Genomic DNA, 16,964 nt, shown 5'->3' with positions numbered 1-16,964 from the left:
CAATTACCACATGTAAGTATTAAAAAGGCAGAGCTTTATCAGAGAAATCTGGTAATGGGGATGTGCTGCTTTGTAGGGGTTTGGTTTCCAGGATGATCAAACACAGCCTGGATGAGCATAAACAGTGAAGGGCTGGGGTGAGATTTAACATTAAACTCCCCTAACAAGTTTTTATGACTCTATTTACTCTAAGTGGGGACACATAAAGCCTCCAGCACTCCACTGTTAGCACAGAAGTCACCTAAGCACAGAGGCAGCTCTCATCCCAAATGGTAAATCAGGAGAATTCCAACAGTATCAGTGCTCTCCGTAAGGCCCCAATGACTGGAATTAGAGAGGACAAGGAGTGCAGGGACATATCCCCGTTCACAGCTGCTTTTACACCCAGATTCATGCCCCAACAGCAATCACACCTCCAAAGTGTCCTTTGGTTTGCCCCCAGGACACTGCCCTTGAGGTCAACAGCTCACTGCACCAACAGCATGGCTGCAGCACCACAGAAGGGCTGTGCTTTGCTCTTACCTGAGCTGAACTCAAAACACCACAGTTTTTCTCTGCTTCCAAGGCTCCACTCAGAATGTCCTTTCTGTTTGGGAAGTCATTTATGCTGCACAAGCATATGCTCTTCTGGAGCCCTCAAGTAATGAAAGGGGGAAACAGCACTCTGGTAAAAAAAATGTGCAAATGTAAGTATCAGGCTCAACTTGTCCTACCTTTTCACAGTTAGAGTTGAAAATCAGTCTGTGTTCAGCCTGGGGCTGTGGCAGAGCTTGTGATGTCTGCTCAAGGGGGAAGCACAGACAGAAACAGAGCCTTTTGTGTCCCTCCTGACTCCCGTCCTGCCCGATGCTGAGCACTCCCAAACCCTCCCAAAGCCAAGAGGGCTTTCAGCTGGCTTTCAGTAACAGCTGGAAATACGCTGACCCTCCTCCAGAGTAACAAATTCTACCCTGAATTATACTCCTTTATCAGTGTGTGAAAATATGTTCATGTAGTTGCACTCAGTGCTGGGCTAACTCAGTCATGCCCAATCCAGCCCTGAGCAGTAGCAATACCAAACATCAAGGCTGTACAATGGTAAGAGCAAGATGGTTTATTATATAATGAAGAAGGAAAAAAAATATCATTTTCATCAAGTATTCCCTCACGGGGGTCAGTACAATATAAAGGAAATAAGGAAAAATGTACAAAACAACCTGACAAGAAGGCTCTAGATGAAACATGTTCAAAGCACTTGCAAATGATGTTGCTGGACAGATGCAGAAGGAAATTAGATCAAGTAATTTTTCCCCTGCAAAATACAAACTGAAAAAGTGTTTTTATTTTCAAAAATTCGATTCTCTCTTTACCTGCAGATATTTCAGGTAAGCTGACACAATTTTAGCTGTGATACATTTTTGTAAAGGAGAGATTCCCAGAACTACTGTTTGACCACATTTATTTCACACTAGATTTTATTTTCCCTTCCAACTTCATGCAGGTGGTAAGCCCAGCTCAAAATAAAAGAAGCTCAGCCACTAACTTCAAAGAAACCAGGTCATATTTCTCCATTTTCTGTTATCCTTTGGAAACCATGGCATTTGCTTTTCCACAATCAGCAACAGATCTCCATCTCATCCAGAGCACCCTTGTATACGTGGTTGTGAAATTAAAAAAAAAAAAAAAAATTAAAAAAAAAATCACAAAACAAAAACACATATAAAACATCAGCAGTGAGAAATTCCTGAATGTTTTCATGCCTTGCTCCAAACTTAAGTCAAAGTACTTCAAACTATTTTAGCTGAAGCAAGACCAAATCCTTACAGAACCAGACAGATAGTCCTCAAAAAGCAAAACCATAAGAGTGTTGGAGGAGTAAAGGACAAACTTAGCAATGTACCTTGCCCGGCCCCAGCCAATATAATATCTTTGCCTTGGGTATTTCATTTACTCCTGACCCAGGCAAGATTCTCATAGGTTACAGTGAGAGCATCACTTAAGTAATGTAGCAAAAGGGCATCATGCATCAGTAAGCTAAAATATGAATCCATGCTTATGGCAATAGCTTTCCCTTCTAATGCCCGATAATGGGCATCTAGGAAAGGAAATAAGCAGCTTTACAGAAAAAAATCTGCATTTTGTTACACTGATGACCATCCTAAGCAACTCCACAGAAGTTTTCAGGGTTCCTTTCAATGTGCATGAAGAAAGCAAAAAGTCAAAAATAGACCAATGTTAGGCAAGATTATAACAGATTTACTCATTAGTGCAGAATGCAAAACAACAGCTAATGCTTAATACAAACAAAATAGTATCACTTTCATACTCCTCACAAATTCATGGATTCCACATGGTTTACTTCCTTGCCTTAAAAGAAATGAATGTTTAAATGAAGCATGAACTTTGTGTCTCTAAAAATAACATCCCAAGTTAGCAAAGGAATCATTTGAGGAAAAAGAAATTGGAAATCGACATTTAGTAACAAGTTTCAAGGAAATCCCCATTCTGCTTAGCATGAGAAGAAATAAAGATCCACGGATTGGATTTGGTTGGCGGGGTTTGGGGTGGGTTTTGCTATTTGGGTTTGGTTGGGTTTTTGTACCAAGGGAAAGAAAACAATAGCTAAGTGGGAGGAAAAACATTTTCACAAATACAATAAATAATTGTTCTGATTCAAAAGCAAAGTGCGATGTAGAATTTTTCCACTTAAAAACAACCTACAGCATAATGCCTTAAATATTAACAAATCAATTAGTGGTCAGCACAGTAAAATAAATATGAACATACTGATTTACATTTTGTTTTTAGCAGCAAAGGTCATTAACCTACTGGCCAATGTGACAGCTTCAGGAAAGTCCTGTTTCTTGGGTTTGGTACTTGGTTTAACACGAAGAAAAGATTAATTGGGTCTGGAAAATGGCACTTTGGCTGTACAGTGTTCTCCCCAGCCCACCTATGTCAAAAGGGTTTGCCCAGAACGTGTTTTCAGTATTTTCTGAACAGTGATTTGGAGAACACCTTTCATAAAAAGAAATAAAATCAGGATCTACTCAGAATCTAATGCTGACAAGTATGAGTTTGGATTGTCCTGAACCCTAAGAATAATGGGGAGGTTGGGTGTTTTCTCTTTGCAGTCAGCAACTTCCTATGCTGAAAGAGGAGTGGGAAGATCACAAGCCACCAGGCAATGCTGAAGAGGGAGAGGAAAGCTTTGGTCGCTTGCTGGAAGGGCCACAATAGAGCACTGGGGCAAAGTGAGTCTCAGCTGCTTCTCTCTGAAAGACATCTTTCCTTCCAGGGAGGAAATCTGTCCTGCCTTGTCACTTGAGTCCCACTGCCTGCTGTACACCTGCTCTACAAGCCACCACTCTGAAATCACCAGGATGACCACATAAATTGTACTCCCTTGAACAGAACAAAGCAGGTTCAGGCTTCTCTGTTCAGGGCAGTCTGAAGCCACCACTCCTAACCAGACTCAGCCCCAAGCAGAGAGGAGCCATCAAGAACAGCCTCCTGCACATCCCTGCACCCTCCCAAAGGCACCAGCACACTGCTGTGCTGGGGCACACCTGCAAAGTTGGAGCAAACCAGGTTTTGACACCTCCAGCAGTCTCTGGAAATGCCAAATGAGGAGCAGATGGCTGGGCTGGGAGTAGGAGCAGTAACCAAAGCTAAGTGGTGAACAGCTGATTTTTGGGACACGTGAAAGCAAGCAAAAATGCCTCCTCATCCCTAGCAATAAGCCAGACAGCTCCTCCAGCTCATATTTCACAAAGGGTTGTTTTTCTGCTACTAATTGCAGCCTGCGGGAAATGCCACATTTTAATTTACAGCCAGAGGGATGTTTAACCATAATGCAGGGATCACTGTGCTGAAGCACATTGTGGCAAGGCTCATCTAACTCCCTCTGCCCCTCTGGACAGTGGTGTCAGACCACTGGCAAACCAAAGGACAGGACACAAAGAGAAAACCAGAGCCCTTCAGTCAATACGAATGATGAGGGGGAAAAGGCTGATGGGAGATTTTGGAAAGGCAAATGTTCTTCAAGGCTACATAGAGGGTCAGGCAGGGGCAGGAAAGCACAGAAGAAACAGACCCACAAAGCTGTCAGAACTATTCAGTGAGTGCTCTACAACCTGGGCACCTGTTCTACCTTCTCACGTGCTCCAGGGCACAAACTCCATTTGACTTTGCACAAAGGAGGGAAAGGAATCCCATTCATGAGGACACCTATTCCTCTGCCTCTATCTGCAGGGCAAGCATCAGCATGGAATGATCTAGGGGGCTGTTTTCAACTACTTTGTAAGCACTCACCTTGCCTGGATTCAGGAAGGCTGCATTCAGGTGGTATGGCTCCCTGATGCTCACTTGGGGAGCTGAAGAACACAATACTCAATTTCTGAGGAGCAGCCAAGTGCAACAAACCTTTTGAAGGTCGCCTAGGAAGATGAATAAAGACTATCTGGATTTTTTTGTTACTCATTCTTCATATTTTAAGGCAAACAGAAAGTCCTTCTGGAATGCAAGAGGCAGGATAAGAATGGCAATAAAAGGAGGCAGGGGAGATACCTTCAACACTATGCACTAGGTACAATTTATCCCTGGTAAAATCCTACTGAAACTAATGGAGCTGCATCTAATTCCAGCTGCCTGAAGAGGGGTGAGAGACGAGCCATGGTGCTTCCTGGACCCTCTCTGCTCCTGTCACTGAAGTCAGTGAAGCTACAGCAGCACTGTGGGAGATCAGGTCCAACAAAAGCCACCCACGTGCTGCACTTGCCATTGGAGACCGTGTTCTAATGACACTGTGAACTGGACTCCAATCACAACTCCTCACATCTACCCAAACGAGCAGAAGAATAAATGACAGCCCTACTTCTGCTCTTTATCCCCCTCCTACTTTTGCTAAGGAATATCAAAACAAACACACACACACCTTTTGAGACTGTCTACAATTAAAAAGTTGCTTAGCAAGTTTCTTGAATACTTCCATGAAGCCAAAAAGCCGTTACTCAATCATCATCCTGACATTTTAATCCTACATAACTTTGGATTTTTGATGGTCCCAAGAACAGTCAAATTCTCATCAAGGAATGGAATTAAAAGCCATCCTGAGATGGAAAAAGAAAGTGGGGTGGAAAGTCAACCAATATTGGTAGCTCTAGTTCAAAGCTAGAAGTGTCATCTTTCCTCTATAAATACCCATTAGGCTTTGCCCAGGGAATGGCATGAAGTGGGACACACCAATATCTGCTACCCAGAGTCCAGGCAGCCCTGTTCTTCCAGAGCAACGACTGCAGGCCAGAGACCAGCTCTTGCTCTCTTCTACATCCACATGCAAAGAAATTACAGCTGACAGCTCCTTCCATCTATTCTCAACCTGACTCAGTCTAAGGCAGAATCAGAGCACAGCACCTCTCACCTGAGCAGGTCTGCTTTCCAGTTCATTTCATTAAGCCACTGAGATCCACAGAGACTCTCTTCAGGGAGATGAGCTACACCCATGGCATACTAAGGTGTCCAGGCAACAATATCAAGAGTAGAAGAGTATTTCTGAATGGGGCTAATCAGCTGAAATCCATGTCAGACGTTCAGAATGGAATCTGCATCGCAGAGAAAGCAGTAGGAGGCAAGGCCCTCCAAGGAGAAGAGGTATGCACAGCCTTTCTACAAGGATGTGGAAAGAACCTACTCTGGACTATAATGGGGGCCAGAAGCAGCAAAGTGTGGACAAGTACACCACCTAATTCATTCACAGGCCCTACTCCTGCCCCTCTTTCACAAGCTGCCCAGAGATTCAGTCTGCTGCAGGGAGGCATTCTGGAGCACTGCTCTGCGGTGTGCCAGGAGGGGAGTGGGCTTTGCACACGGTCCACCCATGTGGTAGAACCACAGAAGTTCCCAGCACTTCTTGGGCTTTGCATAATCATGCAGAAGGCCGGGGAGAAGACACAGTTTCCTCCCCGCCACTCAACACAATGAAGAGCCTTAGATAATTAGCAAACAAACACCAAAAACACTTCATGTCCTGCACAGCGTCATCCTGCCGACTATGATAGAAAAAAAATCTAACCATACCAGTAAGTTTGCAGGTGTTACATGTACAGCTCGAGAGCATACTCCTACCCAATGGAGCACAAAGCAGGGCATGTGGCAAACAGCAGGCGAGAGACAAGCTGCTCTAGTTGCAAACTACTACCGAGGGTGACGCGTCATTGGACATAGCCCAGGTTCTCCATCTCGCTCCTGTACCGCTGCTCGGACACTTTGCTCTTGTGCTGTTTGCTCTCCAGGTGCTGCCTGAACTCCATCTCCTCGCTGGCGCCCGCGTTGCACATGGAGCAGTAGAACTGGCCGCTGGGCGTCACGCACATGGCCAGGTCGCGGGGGATCCTCTGGCGCGAGCGGGGGTTGAAGTAGGGACCTGGGGAGTCAACAGAAAAGCCTGGTTTACCTGGAAGAAATCAAAGCTTGAGGCAGCTCAGCGACAATGCCCAAGTCCAATGAACGACTGAAAAGCAGACAAAGATTAGCTTCTTTAACTGATGAGAGTCGAGCCTCATTTTCCCCTTGTCTGCTGATTTCCAGGTTTACAGAGGTGCAGCACATATGGTGGCACTTGGAATTTTATTAAGTTGTAGACTGGGCTTAATGCCCCAGTCTTATTGAAAATCAGGAGTCTAACCATTTAAGTAATGAATCAATTCTTTTTTTTCCTTAACCACCTAATTCCAGAACTAGAACAGTCTTTTGATTAGAAAACGCTGCCTCGGTTTAAAACTCACAAGATTACATTTAACAGAACTTTAAAAGATTTATCTTTTCCACACAACAGTGATTAGAATGACATGATTAAACCAAGCTTCACCAGGAATCAGGGTTTCTGTTAATGTGTGCTTGTAAAACAACTTAAAATGAAAAAGAGAAATAGATGCCTGGCTGGAGATTGTAAAGCACTCTTTAAATCATAGTAAAGTTAGTATCTAACACCTGAGGAAGGACTCTATGCTAGGAACAGATGGTCCTAGAGGGAGGCTAACATGCTCTCTCATTCTGGTCATGGGAGTGCAAGTACAGGTTGATGTGCCACAGCAGGAGTCAAAGCACCTGGCCACCTGCCAAGAAAATAAAGCAGGAAAACTGTCACCACTTAGAGCAGTTTTAGAGACAGGCAGATGGTAAATTAAGTTACAAACTGAGAAAAAGAACTAACAAGCAGGCTGACAGAACAAAGCAACTTTAGCAGCTGGGAAAAAAAAATGAAGGATCAGCAGAGCTTGGATCAGCTCCTTTCACAACCTAACTCTGCTAAAACAGACCCCAGAAACAGAAGAAAAACAAGTCTGCTCATTATTAATTACCATCCCAATTACAGAATAGATGCAAGCCCCACATTACCTGTGTTGTTCTGAACCGTGTATGTATTTCTTCTGTTCTGCATCATCTTATATTCATTCCCTTCTTTCCTTGCCCTTCGTTTCCCTAGTTCCGAGGCATCCCTGCAGATTAAACAAATATGAACAGCTGCAATTCAGAGATTTCTGACAAAAGGACTGCCAGAGACACTGCCACACACGTTCAGCCTGAGCATGAGGTTGAACAATACCTACGAGAATGAGTTATTCTGTGCCTCTGCAAGACGCAGCCGCTTGGCGTGATTTTTCCCTTGGTAGTGAGCCTGTGCCACAGCCGGAGAACTAAATGAGGCATCACAAAGCTTGCAGTAATCATTCTCTGTAGCCAAGATCACTCGGCCACCTGGTTTACTGGATCCCATCTAGCAGCAAAGGGAGAGACACATGTGAAACACAAGAAGGTAAAATCGCTGAAATATTTCAGTCACAGGGGCTGAGACCACTGCCGTCCTCATCAGACAGCAGGAGAGATGGAATTAAAGCCCATGGATTAGGACAATCTCAAGTTCTCCCCCAAAGTGTTCTTACAAGAAATTCATTGTTCCTGCCTCAGCCTCCAGCAGAGCCTGCAAATTCCCAGCCTGAGGTGGAGAGAAAAGCAATCTGCACAAACAGCTCTGCAATAGCCACAGAGGCTTGTTTACATCACAGCAATGATTTAACTCCTCCTAACTGCTGGGAGCTGATGAACAGTGACTTTCACACTGAGGAAGAAGATCCACTGAAAGGTAGAGGTGCTTCTCTCTCCTATTTACAGTCCACCTAATCTCTCCACAGCACCCTGTCTTTACACAGCTCTCTGACCACAGCAAGAGGGAAAAAACCCAGTAGCTAAGCTGCCAAATCTCTGATCCTTAACCTTCAGGTAGGAGGACACCTGGATCCAGACTTCAAAGGAAGGACCCAGTCTCACATCAGTAGCTCCTGCTATATGAAGGACACCTTGTCTGTGGAGTCAGATCACACACAGTGATTCAGGCAGGAACCATACCTCCTCAGCACAGAACATCCAAGGAAAAGTGTTTTGTAAACAGTGCGGCAGCAGTGATTCATGCAGCCATGTCACTGCAGCACTTGACATGCCAACATTCTTTCACATCTCCTTTGATACTGCTCAAACTTAGAGACACACAATTCTGACTTCTAGCTTACAAGGTGAACCCTCACACGGCCCCAGAGTGGTCTTTTTATTGCCATGGGCCGTTTCCTCCAGTAAAAACCATCAGATACCCCGACAGGTACAGCAGGCACATCCCCGTGCCCCAGGCCACACTCCATCCCACCCCAGTTCACATCCCTGAGCTGCAAAGCCAAATTACACGGCCAGGAACAATCTGCCACTCTGCAAGTGCTCTCTGCTTCCCTACAGATGACACAGGCTTACACTGTGGGGACTGACAGGCACAGCTTCAATCTCTGTGGCCCTGCACAGACACAGGCAAAAGCCAGGTTAGCTGTCACATCTCGTGACAAACCCAAGGGATGAACTGTAGAAGGAGAAAGCAAAAACCATCTCTTCTGCCTCTGATGTGCCCAAAACAGAATTAATCTGGATCACTGAGGGAACAATCCATTCACTCTGCACACAGGAATGAGCACTTCAAAAGGAGCAACAAAAGAGGAATTAGCTAACAGCCCTGGGCAATGGGTGTAGGAGCACCAAAGCACTTTTTCCATGAAGGCTTCCCTCACACAACAGAGGGATGATTGTGCAGAGCGGATGCCACACCCTCACATCCAAATCCAATTCCAGAAAGGCTGTTTTATACCTGCCCTTACACAGCTATAATCAGCAGCACATCGGACTTACCTAGGAATCAAAGTATTTGCCAGGCAGAAATAGAACATTTGAAGTCCAACATTGTGCTGCAAGGGCAGATCAATATCTGCATCTCCAAAGGAAAGCAAACAGCTCACGACAGCCCATTTCCACCATCCTGGGCATCACAAGGAAAATTCCTTCCCAACTCCCGTGGTAATCCTCAAAGCCTGAGATCTGGTTGTCCTTACTGCGGATTAGGTGACAAGCAAGCATGATCTCAGTCCCCTTTCCATGCCTTACCTGAGTTGGAAGGGAGACAACCTGAGGTGGGGCAGGCTCAACAGAATTACTCATCCTGGCAGGTGCCGGACAGCTGTTGGCAGCATAGTAATTCCGGAGTTTCTTACTGTGGTTTTTACCCTGCAAAGATAAACCCAGATTAATCACTGTCCTAATAATAGTATCTTACTTTGAAAGACAAAGGATCCAGAGACTGAAATGAGAAAGTGCCCATGAAGGTGGCAGCTCAGGTAAAGGAGCTGTCACCCAGAAAATAACAGCTCTGAATTTAACAGATGCAGGCATTCCTCCCCTTCTCCAAAACGCTCAACACCCAGAATAACTGGGCCTCAGCTCAGCTGATTTTCTCAAAAAGTTTACAATTAATTTCTCAGTCTGTTTCTGTTTCACTTAAAACCAGTACTTTGTGTTTTAAGACTATCAACTGCTGTGAACAGTTTTCTGATAAGCCTGAACACACTGATTTCATGAGACTGCAATCTTGAGATAAAACATGAGATTGAATATAAAAACTCCCTTCATACTTTATTTTCTCTTGAAAAACATATACCATAGTTGTTTTTCGTGTTCTGAAAACCTGACAGAACAACATGAGACTATGTATATGCATACTAAGGCAAATACAAGTTATGTACAAATTCACTTCTGTCCCCTCAAGGCAGAAATTCTGCAGAAATAAGATGATAAAAGTGTAACACCAATGCAACCTACCCCTTCACTGGCAGGATACCACTTTTTCAGGACCAACAGCAAATCTGAAACCTGGGTCTGGTGTCCTGAGGTTATGGACATTCACAGGTGGAAAAAGTCACTATCTCCAGTACTCATGCAAACACAGCACTAGGCAGAGAGGGTGTAGTAAAATGGGGTAATGCAAAGCTGACATGTTCCATCTCTCAGCAAGAAGCATATGCAAAGAGTCGTCACCCTACTTCAGACAAGTCAACAAGATCAGCTCAAACAAAATAAATTTGATCTGAGCCAACCCAGGTGATGAGAGTGTTTGCATAAAAGGCCACACCAGATCAGTGCTGTGCATTGCTTCAGAAAGGAGACCCTGATAAACACATGGCAGCAGCCCCTTTCCTAATGGCACAGCTGGATCCAGCAGAAAACAACTGTCTAGGCCTCACAAAATCATGTCTGGAATCAGAAGGTCAATCTTACTAAACTAGAGAAGATGTGAAATACAGGTTGCATAAAACAAAGGAAAAATCACAAGTGTCTGCTTTTTCACCCATGCCATCTTGGCACCATTTCTCTATCCCCATGGACGGAGTTTTTGCAAAAAGCTCCAGTAACAACACCTTAAACGAAAGCCCTGCAGCATGCCTGGACAACCAGCAAAGCCAAGCAGGGTGAAGATACGTCTACAGTGCAGTTTCAGCCCCGGAGGTGGTGCAGAGGTAGCTCCAGATGAGCAACTTGAATGCTTCAGCTGGTGTGCAGCACTCAAAACCCCCTCGAGAAGCTGAGTGAGTCCTCCTGCATTAGCCCACACTTCCCTCTGTGCTACCACAGCAACGCTGCTGGCAGTGCTTGCGCTGGCACAGGAATGTCTCCACAAGCTGCAGAGGCAGCAGCCCCAAAAGCTGAGCCTCCTGCTGCTCTCCTTACCTGGTAATGAGCCTGGGCTTGCTGGGCCGAATTCAGAGTGACATTGCAAAGCTTACAGCACAGGGGCTTACATAGTTCCTCCAGCATAGGGTCCTGCTCCACCACCTTGGCAAGCTCCTCTTCTTGTGTGTGATGAAAGGAAGGCCCCAGTCCGAGAGACTTTGGTGGGGACAGTGGTGAGCTGGCTCTTGGCCTTGTAGCCACTGACATAGGAAGGGATGAAGGCTTCTCAGGATGAGGAAGAAGTCCTGCTTGCTGTAGAAGAATCATTGGCCAGGAAGACTATGGGCATGCTACTGCTGAAGGAGGAGGAGTCTTCTTCAGATCTAGACCAGAAAGACACAAACGCTGAAATAAGCAACAAGAACAGGAACATCAAAGATCCAGGGGCAATTCCTGTAACTCCACTGCCTCTTCTTCAGGCTTTTCAAAATGCCAAGCAGGATAAAGTCAGTTTGCAACACTCGACCGCCCACGGGAACAGCAGCATCCCAGACAACCAAGGCCAGATTACAAGATACTTGTATAAGAAGTGGATCCCCTGGCACCCTCCTGGCAGGTGAAAATTCCTAACACCCACACCACCTGACAACAGCACACTCTCCCCTCTTCCATGTCCACGAGAACTGGGGACATGCAACACGCACAGCACACAGAGCTGTGTCAGTGGAGGGATACAACCACTACCCACACCCTCCTCTGGAAGCCCAAGGACAAGCTCACTCTCCAAGACCTAAACAAACATGACAGTGGACTGCTGCAACAAATGTTGACAGAGAATCCAAATATTTCAAAGCAGATTTATTGTATATAGGTACATGCAAAATACATAAGCACATCTACCCCCTCAAATGCTCACACAGATTTTCCTGAGGAAAAGCTTTTCTCCAGTAAGTCAGCAAGAGAGAAGGATTGGGAATGAGCTGGAGCACACCTTGTTGTACAGTCAGCTCCCAAGGGCTCTCTCCCATGGTCTTCTTGAATGACCTTGAGCGATTTTTCACATTTCCATTACTAACAACAAGCAATGCAACATTTAAAGCTGCATCTTCTTCTGCAAAATGGAGAACTTATCTCATATTAACCTTTATTCAATTATTTCTCAGTTAATTCAAGTTATTAGAACTAGCTCCGCATTTCCAACAAGAGGTTCTGAGAGGTTTATTTAATTAAAGTTTATAAATCGCATCTACAGCCCAGATGAACATCCCTAGAATAATACAGAGCAGTCACATTATGAATTAAGGCACAGCTACTTTTGTTAATGTCTTATTAGCTTCTTATCATAACAAATCCTGTTCAGTGCCACACTGGGATCAAGAGAAGCATAATCTTGGCCTTTGCAGATCATTCCCAGCTAGGGCTGCGTTGATAGCAACCATGTTTATGCTCTGGGCTTTGTTCATTTGTTTAAGCAAATAATGAGACACATCTACATTTTAAAACAACACTTGTGGAAAATTAGGGAAAAGTAAATTAAATGCCACCAAGGAATTTTGCTCCTGAGTTGCTTTTGAAAACAGGGACTTCAAAGGCATTTAGGGACCTGAAGAAGCGATAGCATTTATCTGGGATAACTTCTGGGATAACTTCTGGGATTTTCAACCTGCTAAAATTAGCTGAAGATAAATACCTTCTACACTCAAGCTATGGAAAATCCCAGTTGATCCCTGCAATTTTAGGTACTGTCTTATCTTTGGATCTCTCTTCCCAGAGAGCTCTACTAGGAAAAATAAAACATAATTCAAATGAATGAATGGGACTAAAGCATTCAAGTGACAAAAACATTTCTGAAATGTTTATCTCAAACCCAAACTTACTCTAATACAAGACTGGAGGCAGTTCACTGCTAATTAACAACTACAGGTAAGGAAAAAAATTAAAAATTGTTAAAAAAAAAAAAAGGCAGCATGCAGAGCCTTGGGGACAATAAGGCAGTAACAGAGCCACCATGAGTTTTCATGTTTATATTATTCCTCCACCACCAAGGCTCTGCAAAATTTCTGAGCTGGAATCCACCACAAAGAAGGAAGAGGACACACAGGAATGGTGCTGCAAATCATCCATCAGCAGTGTAAATTCTGTGGTGTTACCTAACCCCCCTCCTATTTTCAGCACACATCACCCTGGTAAAACAGAACAGAAGACAACTTTTTTATCTTTATTTTCCTCAACTAGTACTCTGTAGACAGTCTAATTAATTTCTGTAAGATTACAGATGGAACAAGTTCACATTCATGTTGGTTAAATACATCATAACACAGGCCCATCAAGGCAGTTTAAATAAACTATGCAAGCAGGTAAGCATGCCAGCTAATTTCAGAGTTTTATTACAGGAGTATAATGGGCCTCTTACCTTAAAATGAGAGTAAATTATAGCTAAACACTTCACAGAGCCACATAAAGATATGTACAGTAAATGGCAGTGGAGATTCATCTGCTTAATTTTGCATGAGCGTTTGTTGCATCACATTTTCTTGCAACTGCCATAAATGGGATTTGTCATATACAAGACGACACAGTGCTTACAGGATCTGTATCTACAGGGGAAAATGTATAATGTAATATTCTTAGAAAATCTATAAGGTCATTTAGTGTTTCTTAAAGTAAGCAGTTGTCCGAAGATAAAATTAAGGCTGTATGAGCAATTTCAATAGTAAGACTTCTTGATCTGGCTTATGCAATATATGTAATTCTGATTGTCCTCTGACAGCGATCTTTAATCAATGAAATTGCTCAAGTTATGTTCATTTCACTCTTGCTGACACTATTTATAAGAAAAAAAAAAAAAAAATCACTGACATCCAGCGTATTTACAAGCCCCTTTAATCCTCCACTTCTGGTTGTTACAGCTACCCTGCCCAGGAGCAGGAAAAAGGACATCCTTAACTCCTCCTTTCCCTTCACATGAGAAGCTGTAGAATCTTTACCTTACAACACAGCAAAGGAACAAGGCCCCTCCATCACCAGGGGCCCCAACCAGCACAGCCCAAGGTGCAGCTCTCCAGGGTGAGCTGAGGAGCCATCCTGCCTCAGGACAGCACCTCTCAGAGCTCAGCCATGCCTCCCCTGACGTGCCAGGACACACTTCCATCCCGTGCCACTTATCCTTGAGTGGATGAAAGGGGGACAGGTGCTGAGCCTTTCTCCCTCCTTTCGTTTGGGGCATCCCAAGGGCAGCACTGAAGGAGGAGACCCAGCCTCCACACCCCGAGTGCCACAGCCTGGGAATGCCCACGTAAAGGGGAGCAACCTCCCCAGCTGACAACAGTGCCGGGAAAGGAGATGGTCTGGCCTCAAATCTAAGGATGGGGAAGGCATGGTGTGACTTTCCTTGGTGAAAAGAATAACCACAGTGAGAAATCTATGTGTTCCCAACAGAATTGGGTTTTTTAAATGCAGCTGAGGCAACTAACAACAGAGATGAAGGCTGCAGAAATGGTGAACAAGCAGTTTCACTACTCTGTCTTCAAGGCAGGAAGCGTTTCTTCTCAAGTTCACCTGCCTATCAATACATGGAGATTCCTTACTGTAAATGTGCCAGAAAGTTTCCTTTGGCCACGGACTGGGCCTACACACCCTTCACCCTGAAAGGCAGGTTGTTTTGTAACGCTGCAGGGATTGAAGGCAGCATCAAACAAACACACATCATGCACAGCACTACCCTAAGGTGCACTGACCCTCCGCTGATGAGGACACACATTTAGCAACTCAGAACCATCCCTTACGTCAAGGGGGTATCAGAACCCGGGGTGTAAATCCCGACTCCCCGCGGGCATTCCCGCAAAGCCGCTTGCCTCGCAGCCTGGGGGATGGAGACCAATCGAAAAAAACACAAGCCGCGCTACCTTACTGCCTGGGAATCACCGCAACCCGGCGGCACCGCCGCACCATTCCGGGAAGGCACAGACCACAGCCGAGAGAGGCAGGGACAGGCATCCGCATCTCCCGAGCGGCTCGGAACGCGGCGGCAGCGGCGCCGGGGCAGATCGGGGCCAGATCGGGGCCAGATCGGCGGCAGATCCCCCGGCCCCGCGGCGGCCCCAGCCCCGCCAGACCCCCGCGCACCCGCCCGCACACCCCGCACCTACCGCGGACCCGGGGCGAGCAGGGCCGGGCCCGGGCTCGGGCTCGCACTCAGCTGCGGGAAGTGACGGCGGCAGGGGCGGGACGGGGCTGCGCCCGCGGGGCCGGGCCGGGCCGGGCCGGGCGGGGCCGCTCCCAACAACCCGCACCAACGCGCTCCTGGGCATCGCCGGCCAAAACGCCCTCCAGGAGCTGCCTCAAACAGTCTTCAGCCCTGACCCGTGGGTCAGCACAAGGGAATTTAGTAGGGTTTTTTTAAAATATTTTCTATTTTTTAAATATAATTATCTTCTTCTTGTTGTTGTTGTTTTTCTTTTCCCACAGCAGATGTTACAATGAGCCTGATTTGCATATATAAACATCATCTTATTCATGCTGCTCGTAGCCAAAATGAGTAATGGTTTCCCCTCGAGCCACCGAGGCCTCGCCCGCGTGGTTGGGCCACCCTGTTTCAAAGCATCTGGAGTTTCTGTTGATTTTTCTCCCCTTTTGTTGGAACAGGAAGGTGCTGAGAAGACACTACAGGCTGAAATCATCACCCAAATTTCACAGTAGCCATCAGCCAACCTACTTGGCAATCCATTGGTTAGGCACACTGATTGTTACGAATTTTTGTTAGATCTTTTAAAAACATCCATTTACCAGACTCATAGAACAGTTTGGGTTGGAAGGCCCCCTAAAGACCATATCATTCCAATCCCCCTGCCATGGGCACAGACACCCTCCACTAGCCCAGGTTACTCCAAACCCCATCCAACCCGGCCTTGAACAATGCCAGGGATGGGGCAGGCACAGCTTCCCTGGGCACCCTGTGCCAGTGCCTCACCACCCTCAAAGCCAAGAATTTCTTGACTGCCCTCCATCAGTTTAAAGCCACTCCCCCTTGTCCTATCTCTACACACCCTTGTCAAAAGTCCCTCTGGGTCTCCTGGAGGGTCCCTTTGGGAACGATGCTGCTGGTCGGAATGATGAGCCGAGGAGATGTGGAGCAGAAGCAGCAAAGGGGCAGTTCACCAGCAGGAATGCTCACGGAGCCTGCTCTGCCCTGTGTTTGCTGAGTGAGTTCTGCCATGCCCTGCACGGCTGGTGCTCCCACCTACTGCAGTGCTACCTGCAGCATCCCAGCCTGGCCACGGCTGCGAATATGGTCCCATGCTAGACCCCGGGGCTTGGAGAACTATTCCATGGGAGAGAATTCACCAACGCCCTCACTACCTAGCTCCAAAACCTGCTTATGCCATTTCTCTTGTTGAAAGGGTAAGCATCCCTTGACAATAGAGCGATTTGCCAAAAGGCCTTAATAATTAATAACCCACGTTAACCCTGTCCCTCCTCCTATCAGCACCTCAGTGCCACCCTCACTTGTTGCATCTTGTTGGCTCTCACCAAGGTACCGCAGCCCGGCGCTCTCATCCCACACCCTGAAAACCCACACCACTTGGGAGTGCGTATTTACAATGTTATTTCTCTTCCACTTCTAATTTGTACGGGCATTCGCTTGGCGGGCCGCTCTTTCAACAAAACACCGGACTCACGTACAGCGACTTGACGCCAGTGGCAGCCGATTGTAAAGAAACCGGGTGATCCAGGTGGGAAAAGGATCAAGACCGGGTCAGACGCGCTGCGATGCGCAGGTCAGCGACTTTAGGGCAACAACCGGGGCAGGACGAGCCCGTGGTTCCCCGGCACACCGGGATTCCCCCGGCCCGCTCCCCGCCACCACCGGCGCCGCGGGCCCCGCGCCCGCCTCCCCCCGCCGCGGTTCCCGTTCCGGCGGGCGGTGCCTTCCCCATCCGGGGTCAGCC

The 16,964-nt window shown here is 46.3% G+C and overlaps 1 protein-coding gene across 4 annotated transcripts; it reads right to left on the bottom strand.

Moving 5' to 3' along the window:
- Positions 1-1,073: 1,073 nt before the first annotated feature.
- Positions 1,074-16,885, bottom strand: ZMAT3 (zinc finger matrin-type 3). 4 transcript variants are annotated; one of them, XR_009208186.1, is made up of 7 exons: positions 16,699-16,879; positions 11,074-11,399; positions 9,457-9,576; positions 7,590-7,756; positions 7,378-7,478; positions 4,294-6,403; positions 1,074-1,627 (listed from the first exon to the last, which is right to left on the bottom strand). XR_009208186.1 is itself a non-coding variant. In XM_040074326.2 (6 exons), the coding sequence occupies exons 2-6, from the start codon at positions 11,341-11,343 to the stop codon at positions 6,192-6,194; spliced, it is 870 nt and encodes a 289-aa protein (XP_039930260.1). In that variant the 5' UTR covers positions 11,344-11,399; positions 16,699-16,885; the 3' UTR covers positions 1,074-6,191. The 4 variants fall into 4 exon arrangements, 3 of the variants coding, with proteins under 3 accessions (XP_039930260.1, XP_058277947.1, XP_039930257.1); XM_040074326.2 differs by having other exon boundaries at positions 1,074-6,403; positions 16,699-16,885; XM_058421964.1 differs by lacking the exon at positions 16,699-16,879 and adding an exon at positions 15,165-15,250 and having other exon boundaries at positions 1,074-6,403.
- Between the last annotated feature and the right edge of the window lie 79 nt (positions 16,886-16,964).

This window comes from Hirundo rustica, chromosome 10 (genome assembly GCF_015227805.2).
Source record: "Hirundo rustica isolate bHirRus1 chromosome 10, bHirRus1.pri.v3, whole genome shotgun sequence".
In the NCBI taxonomy this organism is placed as follows: domain Eukaryota; kingdom Metazoa; phylum Chordata; class Aves; order Passeriformes; family Hirundinidae; genus Hirundo; species Hirundo rustica.
This window is presented reverse-complemented; position numbering and strand designations above follow the sequence as displayed.